General features: G+C 40.0%; 1 protein-coding gene across 3 annotated transcripts; it reads right to left on the bottom strand.

Moving 5' to 3' along the window:
• Positions 1 to 4,963: 4,963 nt before the first annotated feature.
• On the bottom strand, positions 4,964 to 12,603 carry LOC109800126 (ARID/BRIGHT DNA-binding, ELM2 domain and myb-like DNA-binding domain-containing protein). Of its 3 annotated transcripts, none has more exons than XM_020360833.3 (3): positions 12,480 to 12,603; positions 11,012 to 12,389; positions 4,964 to 6,263 (listed from the first exon to the last, which is right to left on the bottom strand). In XM_020360833.3, exons 2-3 carry the CDS (start codon positions 11,978 to 11,980, stop codon positions 5,376 to 5,378), a joined length of 1,857 nt encoding a protein of 618 aa, XP_020216422.1. In that variant the 5' UTR covers positions 11,981 to 12,389; positions 12,480 to 12,603; the 3' UTR covers positions 4,964 to 5,375. The 3 variants fall into 3 exon arrangements, with proteins under 3 accessions (XP_020216422.1, XP_082925236.1, XP_020216421.1); XM_083069110.1 differs by lacking the exon at positions 12,480 to 12,603 and having other exon boundaries at positions 11,012 to 12,015; positions 12,101 to 12,456; XM_020360832.3 differs by lacking the exon at positions 12,480 to 12,603 and having other exon boundaries at positions 11,012 to 12,456.
• Between the last annotated feature and the right edge of the window lie 504 nt (positions 12,604 to 13,107).

Raw genomic sequence — 13,107 nt, 5'->3', positions numbered from 1 at the left:
AGTTCGTCGGCTATGATGGAGTACCGAGCTGCTTGGGTTCGCAATTTTCTGGCTTCCACCGAATCAGTTGGCAATTCTCCCTGGAGGATGAAGTTCCGAATAGGAGTCAGCCAGCTTGGAACTTCGACCTCGGCAGCCATGCAATCGACGGCCACACTTGGAGAGGGGACTTCGAGGTGAATTGTTGTTCTTAGCTGTCCTGGCTTTCTGGTGCTGGCGAGCCGAGCTAACTGATCGGCTCGTTCGTTGTTACTTCTTGGGATATGCCGAATTTGAACCTCGGTGAAATCATCTTTGAGTTTTCGGAAGAGGTGATAATACTGCAACAAATTAGCATCTTTGACTTGAAAGTTGTCGTTGACTTGTTCGGCAACTATTTTCGAGTCGGTCCAGCATATGACCTTCTTAACATTCATCTCTGTGGCTAATCTAAGTCCGGCTATTAAAGCTTCATACTCGGCCTGGTTATTGGACGCGCGGAAGCCGAACCGAAGGGATTGCTCAATTGTGATGCCTGAAGGATTAGCGAGGATTATGCCTGCACCACTACCTTGGGCGTTAGATGATCCATCCACATGAAGGATCCAAGGTTGGTCTTCGAAGGATCCTGGAGGAGTGAGCTCGTTGACGAAATCTACCAAATGTTGTGATTTAATAGGGCCCCTTGGCTCGAAGGATATGTCAAATTCAGATAACTCAACCGACCACGCCATCATTCGGCCGGCAATTTCTGGCTTCCGAAGGACCTTTGCGATCGGACAGTCGGTTCGGACGACAACCTTATGGCTTTGGAAGTACTGTCTCAACCGTCGGGCGGCGTAGACGAGTCCTAGGGCAACCTTCTCGAGCAATTGATAACGTCGCTCGGCGTCCTGCAACGTCCGACTAATAAAATAGATGAGCTGTGGACCTTGGTTTTCTTGCATCATAACGGCACTGATGGAGCTGTCCGAAACCGACAAATAGATAATCATATCTGCATCGACGACCGGTTTACATAATACTGGGGGCATGCCGAGCCGGTTTTTAAACTGCTGAAAAGCTTCTTCACACTCTTGGGCCCATTTGAATCGTTGCGTTTTCTTCAGCAAGAGTAGGATCGGCCCGGCAATCTCGGCTAAACAGGGAAGGAAGCGAGACAACGAAGTGAGCCGTCCGGCTAACTTTTGAACCTCTTTCAACGTTGTCGGGCTTTTCATGTCCAAGATAGCTTGGCATTTATCCGGATTCGCCTCAATACCTCGGTTGGATAGCATGAATCCCAAGAACTTGCCGCCCGAAACTCCAAACACACATTTCTCGGGGTTGAGTCTCATCTGATGTTGCCGAAGCGCCTGGAACACTTCGGCCAAGTTATGCGTATGTGCCGATACATCACTTGATTTTACCACCATATCATCAACACAAACTTCCATGCTTTGGCCGATCTGGTTGTGGAAGATTTTATTCATCAAACGTTGATATGTGGCCCCGGCATTTTTTAATCCGAACGGCATCACCCGGTAACAGTAATTGGCTGTTTCGGTGATGAATGCAGTTTTTTCTTCGTCTTGGGGGTGCATCCGGATCTGGTTGTATCCCGAGTAAGCATCCAGAAAAGACAAAAATTTGTGGCCGGATGCCCCATCGACGAGCCGATCGATGTTCGGGAGTGGGTAGGCGTCTTTTGGGCAGGCTTTATTTAAATTGGTATAATCGGTGCACATACGCCATTTCCCATTTGACTTTCTAACCATGACCACGTTAGCCAGCCAAGTCGTGTAGTGCACCTCTCGGATAAACTGAGCGTCTAGCAACTTGGTCACCTCTGCTTCGATGGCGGTTTTTCTTTCTTCCCCCGTTTTCCGGCGCCGTTGAGCAATCGGCCTAGCCTCTTTGCTAACGGAGAGTTTGTGGCACAGGAAATTGGGGTCAATGCCAGGCATATCAGATGGGTGCCAAGCGAACAAGTCTCTATTCTCGAGGACCACACGCTGAATGGCTAGGCGCTCCCCTTCGGTTAAATAGGTTCCCAAGTAAGTAACTTGGGATTTTGTCGTTCCTACTTGGAAGGGTTGTTTATCTTCAATGGGCTCTACCCTTTCCTCCTGATCGATTCGTGGATCGAGGTCGATGGCCGACTGCTGCGAAACCGAGTGCACCCTTCTCGGTTCGGTTGGCTCCTCCATTCTCGGCAACCTTAAACTACTAAAATAACATTCGCGCGCCATTTTCTGGTCAGCGTGTATGGTGACGATTCGTCCGGACTCAGCCGGGAACTTCATGGCCAGATGAGGAGTGGAGACAATGGCTCCGAGCCGATTCAAGGACGGTCGTCCTAGCAGAATATTATAAGATGTGTTGGCATGCACCACTACGTACTTGACTGGGATATCGCGGTGATCAGCTTCATCAAATCCGAACCGTGTGGACAGCTTGATATACCCCTTCGTCTTCACTCGCTCACCAGAGAACCCCACCAGTGGCTCGTTGTAGGGGACCAATTCAGATTCTGGAATACCCAACTGTTTGAACGTGTTCCAGTACAAGATATCTGCCGAGCTTCCCTGATCTACCAATGTTTTACGCACAATGCAGTTATGGATTTCTACACTGATTACCATTGGGTCGTCTTGCTCCGGATCAATGCCTTTGAAATCAGCTTCGGTAAAGGTGATAGTAGGTAATTGCCGACGGACTGTTTCAACGGCGTGAACATGCCGAACGGCCCGTAGATGCCTCCGTTGCGATGAGGAAGATGAGCCACCGCCAGCAAATCCTCCTGCTATGGTATTGATGACTCGCCGAGGCTGTGACGAGGGTTCGACATCTCGTCTTTCTCTGGACCGGCTCCGTTCTCTATACTGACGTGGTTCCATTCTCCTTTGCTCAGGGTCATGCCGTCTTGACCGGTCTGCGTGCCGAGTTGTGTGCGGTCGGTCGATGAAACCCTGTAGCTGGCCTTGTTTGATTAGGTCTTCGATCTTGTCTTTTAAAGCCGCGCATTCTTTTGTCGAATGCCCCCGATTGCGGTGGTAGCGGCAAGATTTTGTTGTGTCGGCCCTGGGGGGGGTAGAAGCTCGTTTTGGAACGGCCAACACGTCCGAGGCCAGCGCTTGCTCTAGTATGGCTGCTCTGTTAGTGTTAAGTGGTGTGTACTGGGAATGCCTTGGGCCACGAGGGGGTCTCTCCCGAGGTACCAATTCTTTCGGGCGACCTCGGAAATTATTCTCGACTGGCCTTTCAGGCTTTGCCGCTACTTCTGCTCTAGCTTGGTTGCGGAACTCAGCTAGCTCCTCCATTTGCATATACTTATCGGCTCGTCGCCGAAGGTCATCCATGTCGGATGGTGGCTTCTTGCAAATACTGTTGGCGAAGGGACCTGGCTTCAAGGCGGTAGTCAGATGATGCAGGGCGACGGCCGGGTTTAGGTCTCGGATTTCCAGTGCCGCCTTGTTGAATCGGCTCATGAATGTCCGAAGGGATTCCTTTTTCTCCTGACGAATGCTTACCAGAGCCAACGAGGTCAGTTGGTGAGGCCTACTGGTAGCAAACTGAATTGTGAATTGGGAGGCCAATGTACTAAACGAATCAATTGAGTTGGCCGGAAGCCGAGTGAACCAACTCAGAGCTCGTCCTTTTAGCGATGTTGGGAAAATTCGACATAAGGCGGCAACATCGGTTGTGCTTAAAGTGACTTGAGTCAAGAACACATCTACGTGTTCATCGGGATCAGTGGTCCCATCGTACTTGTCGAGAGGCAACGACTTCCAATGATCAAGAAGCGCGGTGTGCATGATATTTGATGTAAAGGGATGCCGATGTGCTCCAGCCGGCATCGGCAGTATCGGCTTACTAGCTGAAGCATGAGCGGTTGGGGTGGCAATAGAGGTGTGGTTGGCAGGGGTGTGGTGTCCGTGTGAATGAAACGACCCCTGAGTATGGGTCGTCTCGGATGGTTTCCAGGTGGGATCTCGGTATTGGTTTTTCAGGGCAGCATTTTCTTCTCTCAACGCAGCCATTTCGGCGGCATCTCTCTCTCGCTGCTGTTTCATGGCAATCATTTCCTCTTTCATTTGCCGTACCACATCGGTCAAGTTTGTCTCCTCTACCGTTTCGGCCCCGGACTGATGCTCCTCCTCGGACTGGTGTTCAGCGTTAGTCTTCCTTGTCTTCACCATGACGTCGAAACAGTGCTGGATACGTCTTTCTCGAGAGCTATCGGTTCGGCCCCACGGTGGGCGCCAAAATGTACCTGCCTGAGGGTACACTCGTAATCTTCAGGGGAATATGAGGACCGAACGAGAGCTCTAGGTGGATTCTTCGGAGGGGGAGGTACCTGCAAAAGATACTCCGATGCTTAAGTCAGTGTGGGCACGATTTTCTAGGGTAATGAATGAACAGTGACATACCTTGTTACGTGTGACCTATTTATAGCATCTGACATGGGCCTGAGCGTGATGGGCCCTCTCAGATATTTACCAAATTAGGTAATACGGTACTAATTGGTCGTTTAGGCTTTAATCATGTACTTACCTTTCTTGATTGCGATTACTTGTTATGACTTGCTTAACCCTTCGGCAAGAGGCCGAGCCGGCTAATCAATACTAGTCGGAACGGCAAATGACCGAACCGTCTAGTCCGTATACGGCAGCCTGTATACTTCCGGTATGTTCTATGTCGGAACGGTACCTGACCGAGCCGACTCGATGAATGATGATGGTCCATATTTGCATTAACCAGACTGATGTCGGTTCTCGGCCTCATGCCGAGCCGACGTTGATGGTGATGCTTGTTCGTGGCTATGCATGGGTGTCTGACGAAATGGCACGTGTTGGCCCACGTGACCGATACGGTCTCTCCGGTACAAGATTAAATAAAAAAATATATATATTCACATTCACCCATGCTTCAAAGAAAAAGTTCAATTTGAAAGACAAAACATGCCACAAATGAAATTTATAAATTTAATTTACAAAATACGGGCTGGAAACATCGAATTGAAAGCATTAACTCAGACTGAAAAACAAGTTTTACAACACTAATAGTGCAGTGTCCAAGAAGTATCCGGTTAAATTGTTATTATAACCAACAAATATAACAATCTCTAACAAAATTAATACCAGTCTCAGCAAGTTCTTCATTATGGGCAGACAAGACTCAAGAACATGTCCATATTTTTCCAAGTTCCAGCATAACCACTTCACAGCCTGATCCTTTTCTCTCTCTCTCTCTCTACCTCCCTACATTCTACAAAAAAAAAAAAAAAAAAAAATCATAATGTAGGTAATGCATTCACCACTGATCATCGAGGAAGAGAGTTTTATACAAGTCTATGTCAGGAAAATATTTTCTCGGGCTCAAAGTGGTTCAGGTTCAATTATCAAATTTACACTCTAATCATGTCTACTCCAATATTCCAAATCAGCGCACTGTTCGTTCAGAGAACAATCCGGGATCTTATAACCAGGACCCTTGACAGCTTCCATCCGAAAACCATCACCTAAAGATCCAAATTGTACTTCATCATCGTCACTATCAACATTCTTTGGAGTCACCCGATTCTGGTAGCTTCTTAGTTGAATAAGAAATACATTGAAGTAATAGCTCACCAAGTTTTTTCTAGTCTTTCCTGTAAAGTATTTGGATGGATTGTTCCAAAAATATTTATTTTGGGAGGAAATATTTGATCTCATGATATCCTTAAATTTTTTCTCTTCTTCAGTTGTCCATTGAAGAGAAACTTCCTCACCCATACGATCAAATCCCCAATGATAAAATACAGAACCCAATTCAAGCTTCAATTTCATCCTATTTTCAGCAATATGTAATCTAACACACGCAACAGAACCTTGAAATTCGCAGTTACACTTCTCTTGTCTTCCTCTCCCAATATCTGTTTCAGGAGTAGGTTCTGAGTCATGTTTTAAAGGCCATATTTGTATGCCTAACCATTTAGAGTCACTCTCAGAAACCACACCAGTCCATTCCGGGACTTCTGCTTGAAAACGAGGACCTACAGAAACTTGCTTTTCAAGAGACTCACCCCCAGATGGTTCAGATATTGTTTTTGCAGTCAATACATCTAGTGTTTCAGTTGTTTTCTCCAGAGGACATTTTTCTACCTCCATATTGAGTGAACCTGTCAATCTTTTTCCGTTGCAGCAAGAGCATGACTTAGATTTAACAAAGGCAGGCAGCCTTTTACTACATCTCAATTTCCCTGTAGCATGGCGACCAAGAGAAGCGCGATCCTCATACATGACAGGGTGCATCTTCTGTTTCTGCAAAACATATAATTCCAGAAATTCCTACAGACTTTCCACATAACACTAAATAAAATAAATTTCTCATCAAGATCTCATATTCTAGCAGAAACATTTATTACCGCTTCAATATCAAAACAATAACAATTACAGTGATTCTTGGAAAAACTTATGACGAAGGTTATGATAAATTATAAGAAATAGAAACAATTTAACATTTGTGCATTTGAAAACTATCAATCACCTCCTCTGTATCCATAAAAATGGAAAAATTAATAGAAGCTTGTAATGGCAAAAGTTGGAATTACAATAACAACCAAGCTTTGTCTAAGAGATGTTAGTTACATGGATCAAACAACACCATTATGTTTTATCGTAAATCACCTTTATAGATGAAGAAATTGTTGGGAAAAACAACACACACCAACAGAATCACCTACACACCCAAGAGATCTTTACATGGAACATACTATAATTAATGTGGTGTGACACCTCTTGTCTATGTTCACAAAACCATCTCAAAAGTGTTTCACTATATCCAATATGATTACAAGAATTGTACCTGAACCTGAATTGTGCATTCCTCTACAAACCTGAGTACCCCTACTCCAATGTCACAAGAAATGATAACACGCTCTCACTACAAGAGACTTTCACACAAGTGATCACACACTTGCTCTCTTCTCTTGCTTTTGTTGGGATCATGAATGAGACTTTGTTGGCCTTAATTATGCCATCTCTCCACCTAGCCTTTCATTATGGTAGTAGAGTTCTTCAAGAGACAAGATACATTCCACTAACTTTTGGAATATATCTTGAATTTCCACCTAATGCATTTATTTGAAAAATTGAATTGTTCTCCCTACATGGTTGACTTCTAAAATTTTATTTGTCTTCCACCTCTAGTGATTATGCTAGCCCCTTATATAATCAACTCTTCTTATTGAGGATATTATAAGTCTTCTTGACAAAACCACCTTAAGGCGAGTTTCCACCATGTTTTCTACCGCTTGTGCTACTTTGACTTTTTCTATAATGCATTCATTCATTCATATCCTGTCTAGTATGTCCACTTATCCAACACAACTTTTCCATCTGTGCTTATTTTATTGTTAACCTTTCACTGCTCAACATTTAGTACCATAATAGTTCTTATAACCGTGAGATAGAATTTTCCTTTAAACTTGACTGGTGGTGTTTTGTCACGGAAAATATCAGAACCACTCCATTGCATCCATCCTACTTGAATCCTATGATCAACAACTCCATCTATTTCTCCATTATTCTGTATGATGGACCACAAATACTTAAATAGTGTGATACTCCATCTTTTACCTCTAAGGGTTATTCTGCCTCTTGCCAAACTAATATTCTTTATACTTCATCTTACTTCTACTTGAACAAAAACAATGAGCTTTCAAAGCTTGTTTCCACATCCCAAACTTCCCATCTATTTCCTCTCTTGATTCATTAACTGAATCTATATCATCCATGACTAAGGAAAAGTTTATGTTAGGAAGGTCTAACACAAAAGTTATTTATATTCCACAGGACTGATGGAAAGGTACCAAAGCAAATAAAGAAACATACATACAATTTTTATTGACTAGGAAAAGTATGTGATCAAGTGTCAAGAGAAGTGTTGTAGAAGGTTTTGTGAAAGAAAGGTGTTCAGGTGACTCATATCTGAGTTACTCAAGGCATACATATGGTACAGTAACTATTGGTGTGACGACTCAAAGCCGAGACTAATGACTTGTGACTTTTTGATAAATATAGATTAACATCATGACTCAACCTTGAGTCTTTACTCAATTAACCTAGTATTGGATGTTCTTACTAGGGACATACACAAAATTCTATCTAAATGCATGTTTTCTATAAATGATATAGTTTTTATTAAGGAATCAAGTGAGGAGGTCAAGTCTAAACATCAGCTTCAGAGACATGTTTGAATCTAAGGGTTTTTTGCTTGAGTAGGAGAGTAAGACAGTATATAACTTGCAATATTAGCGAGGAACAAGAGAAAAATGACTTGGAGGTAAGAATTAAATATTTCATACCATGTGTTTTCAGGTTAGAGTATTAAGAATCAATATTAAAAAATGATAGGGAAAATTAATAATGTCACACATATAGGATTCAAGTTGGGTGGTTAAAATGGAGAAAGGTATTGAAAGTTATTTTGATTGCAAATTACCTACCAAACCCAAAAAGAAGTTTTACAGTACTACTATATGACCAGCTATATACTTTATGGTAGCGACTGTCAGGCTTTAAAAGGACAACAAGTGATAAAAATGCAAGTAACCAAAATGAGTATGTTAAGACAAATGTGGGATCATAAGCCACATAAAAAAGGAAAAAATATGGACTGTTGTATACGACATATTGGTATAACACCTATCAAAGAAAAGATGACAAAAACAGTTAAGATCGTTTAGAAGCGTACAAAGAAGGCCACTAAAAGCACATGTGAAAAAAGTATATCACATGATTTTTAATCATGTGAAAAGGGGTAGAGGAAGAACAAGAAGTACGTCAAAGGAAATTATTAAAAGGGATCTCATCAGAAATAATATTCCTCAAAATTTAGTTTTAACCGAGTTCAATTGTGTTTGTAATCTATGTAGTCAATCTCACTTAGTGGGATAAGGATGTTGTTGTTGTACACTCTCAAACTTGTCTTTACGGCTTGTCAATTACCAAATAGTAAGAGTAAATCAGAATAGCAAGTTGAAGATTAATTGTTATGTAAAATTGAAATGTAACTAGTTATAAATATAATATATATGGCGTTACTTTGAGACAATTTAAAAAGTCATACACATAACAAAACCATTAAGTAGGAGAGTTGATTCACATCAATGGATTGATTCTGAGTCAAGTCAAGGTAGGTGTGTTTGCTCTACCAGTTTAATAATAGTGTTTAACATAACTCTACCTGTTTAATAATATTGTCATGTTTACTCAACCTTCACACTACAGATGTACAGGGTCAACTACAACACTAGCTGTTTAACTCACCTATGAAGCATGTCAAATTCATAATGCCTTACAATACATTTCTAACCAGTTTACTAAACTGTTGACTCTAACTCATAACTAGTAATTTAACCATTTTAACCAAACCATCAAAGTATACCCATCTATAAGTTATTAAACTAAATAAACCATCAACAGACTAAAATCAGCATTGTACATGAAACAAAACAAAATTGAAGGCTGCAAGCCAGCAACCTAACATGCATTAACCCAAAGTCTGGCACCGGTAGACAAACATAGCAAGTATTGACCCAGCAAGTTTCAATATTTATCACACAATAAAACAGTAGTCCTTCATATCAAGAGGTTCACAAAGTAAAATAGTCATAGAAGAAAAAGCATATGAACTTTAAGACATTAAATTCAAAAGCAATCTATATCAAAGGTAAATTATCAATTTAGGTTTCTTTCTTCATTAAATTTTGTAATTTATTAAGAAAATAGCCTTTTATTTTAATGTAAATTCTGTGTGTGTAAAGTTAAATGGGTTGATAATATAGGTTTGCCCATTTATACCTAATTAAGAAAACAGTAGTTCAGCAGCAGTTCAATTTATGACTACAAGGTTCACACTATTGTAAGGTTTGAATAGTGGTTGGTGTATGCACCCCATGAGTTAAACCTATGCTTGCTAAATCCCAATAAGGGTAATGACGTGTTATCGTGATCCACGAGCATTAGAATATTTCAGTGAGCTATATATTAATTTCAGTTGATTAAATGGCACATGATGAGAACACTATCAAGTAGATTCCATTGATTATTTTTTAATTTCAATTGATTGAAATGGAATCCAGTAGATGATGAACACACTATCAACTCAAGCAATTCAATTGATTACTTTTTAAATTTAATCAATTGAAATGGCATACAACAATGATAATACACAATAAGCAGATTCAATCAATTGCTTTTTAATTTCAATCAATTGAAATGGCTTTGTGTTGAATACTTTCGTGGTCCAACAGCAAGCAAAAATGGGGGTATTTTGGTCAACTAGCAATGAGATGCAACTTTCATTGCATTTTCCGCGCTCATGAGTGACAAAAAAAAATGACATGGTATTGACTCAATTATCTCTTCTCTCCTCCCTTTTTCGTTGCAACCAAATCACCGAAATTTTTTTGTTTCTACGCTGTTTCTGTCCTTGCTGGCCCTTTTCTACAATGCTTTTTACTCCTACCAAACAGAGCGTTTAAGTTCTTGAAGGAAACTTCATAACACAAAATCTATTACTAGTTGATAAAAAAGGAAAAAAGTTGTTCTTTTTTCAATGTTTGACCCTGATATTTCTCTCATTATGAAGCCACGTCAACCACATTTTTCTGCAATTTCTCAGTGTCATGGATCCCGACAAAACTGCAGTCATAACCTCAATTTAAAACCTTGGTTAGAAGTATTATGTTTGTGCATATATATCATTTATAAGTTTTTTAATATTATTTTCATAATTAGGCTCGTAACGCTCCACAATTTTACTTAAACTCAAGTTGGACAGCAGCTAAGAATTTGGATTGTATGTAAAGTTAATGTAGGAAACAAACAAATGGATTGAGATGATATAATTATTACCTAGACAGAGTTAAGCACATTGTCATGCTTAACAAAAATAAAATAAAATGATAACAACCAATTCAAGCAAAGCATACTGATTTGCTTCAGGAAATGAAACGACATGCAACAATCCTATGGATAAGGTAATTTGTGTATTGAAGTTATACCTGCAAAAAAGACAGTCCACTGGTTGGTTCTTCATGCTGTCTCGGCAACAGAGCTTCCCTTGCCCTCAGAAATTGGCCAAAAATGTCCTGGCCTTTATACCCTTTCCACTTTGATGGTTTTGGTATTGGTTGAGCTAAAGGATCGAGAGGATACTTTGCAATATGTTTCATCCAGATTAGCATGCCAGATAACGTTTCCCGCTTGCGTTTGCGAGATTTTAATTTCTTCACAGCACCTTCTGCACCCAAGGTTGTAGGATCAACCTTAACTCCATTACAAATTTTTTCATCATTATCACCACCATTGTGTTGGACATCCTCAGATTTATTCTTTTGATCTTTGGTGTCCAATAAATTAATATCATTCTTGCAGTTAACAAAATCAGTATCTTTCTTAATTTTATTTGATTCTGACTTGACAAGTTCATCAACATCTTTGTCCTTTAGATTTGGACATAACAGGCCTCTGAAATCTTTCTCTACATCCAATGGCAACCACTTAAAATCCCCATCACACTCATTATTCCCTGTTTTTGATTTCTTCTCTTCAAAAATTTGCTTGAGCCACCTTTCAAAATCATTCAGATACTTATCATAAACTAATTTCACCGATGAGAAAACTTTAAGGTTCAAACCCAATTCCTTGGACACAGAACCCCACAATCTTTTTTTCGCCACCACGGCATACCCACCTCTTTCCTTCACAATGGAAAACAATTTGTACAAATCTAGCTGGTGACCATCGATCAAAACCGGCAAAGGCCGAACCACACCTTTAGAACAATTATCCTTCAGGTAAACTGGAAAAAGTTTATAGAACAAACATCTTTGTTTAAGTTTGTCACAGTCGGCTTCATTATCAACATGGTCTTTTCCAAGGCAACAGCCGTTACCAGGAAATGCACCAACAGTTTCAACTCCAGGGCAATCTAAGGAAGACCCATTTGAGAATGTTGACCATCCTTCCATGAACTTCGATTCCCTGCTTTCGATGCTTGATACGTCTTGATAAAAAAATTAAGGGTATGAAAATCACAAACAAAAATCCTAAGTTGTCATCTTCTAGGCGTTGATCACACAAACACATACCAAAATTAACAGATGGGACGGCTTGCCGAGAGAACAACTACAGATACGGATGATAGATTGATCTTGATGCACAAAATAATTGGAAAATGAGTAAAGAGGTGTGGCCATTTGCTGGTTTTGTAGGCAGAATTACCTCATTGTAATAGGTACTGCTGAGGCATCAGAGAATAATTAGACAAGATCGAAGTTGAAACCTGGAACCTGAGAATATGGAACATTGATCAGTGACGAAAACTGATACCAGATTTGACTGTTGCAAGCGAAAAACGAACACGGTAGAAGCATGGAACTGCAGGAACATCAGACGGGTAAGAAATACAACACAGAATAAGGAGTCAAAGTAAATAAAAAAGAATAAAAAAGCCCTCTCTTCTCTTACCTTCCTCCTCTTTGAACTTCTTGAAGAAGGTTGCATTTAAAATAAATAAATAAAGATTTAATATAAGGTACACATTTACTAGGGTTAGTGGAATGAATTGGGCTAACAAAAAACAAGACAAGTTATTATGTAATATATATGTATATATATATATATATATTAGGGTTAGTGAAAAAGGGTTGATTAACCAAAATGGGCTTGGTACAACCCATAACAAATCCATTAAAAGTGTAAAGAAGTTTGAATCGATTTGAGTTTAAGTTTATTAAAGATTAAAATTAAATAACTTGTTATATTGATTTAATTTTAACATATTAAAAGAGTAAAAAGAAAAATTATGTATAAAATCAAATTAGTATCATATATTATTTACAACACTTTAACTATAATTGATATAAGAGGAGAATTATAAGTTACAAAAATATTTTTGGTTTTTTTTTTTTTTTTTTTTATCGGCAAATGTTAGTAATTAGTAAGTTATGTTAGTTGGGTCACAAGGGGTTCGAACCTCCGACCATCCTTATTCCTCCGGCCCCAGGACCACCCCCTTTCAAAAGTATTTTTTTCATTCAACTTTCTTATATTTGTTAGTTTCTTTTAGGACAAAAGAAAATCATCCGCATTCATT

The sequence above is a fragment of the Cajanus cajan genome, chromosome 2, assembly GCF_000230855.2.
Source record: "Cajanus cajan strain Asha chromosome 2, NIPB_CcT2T_4, whole genome shotgun sequence".
Classification (NCBI taxonomy): Eukaryota; Viridiplantae; Streptophyta; class Magnoliopsida; order Fabales; family Fabaceae; genus Cajanus; species Cajanus cajan.
This window is presented reverse-complemented; position numbering and strand designations above follow the sequence as displayed.

Bases quoted from the DNA above. Each gene is read 5' to 3' on its own strand.
- LOC109800126 (XM_020360833.3), bottom strand. From the start codon at position 11,980: ATGGAAGGATGGTCAACATTCTCAAATGGGTCTTCCTTAGATTGCCCT. The intron at 6,264-11,011 runs GTATAACTTCAA...TATGTTTTGCAG, and splicing joins GTGGACTGTCTTTTTTGCAG to AAACAGAAGATGCACCCTGT.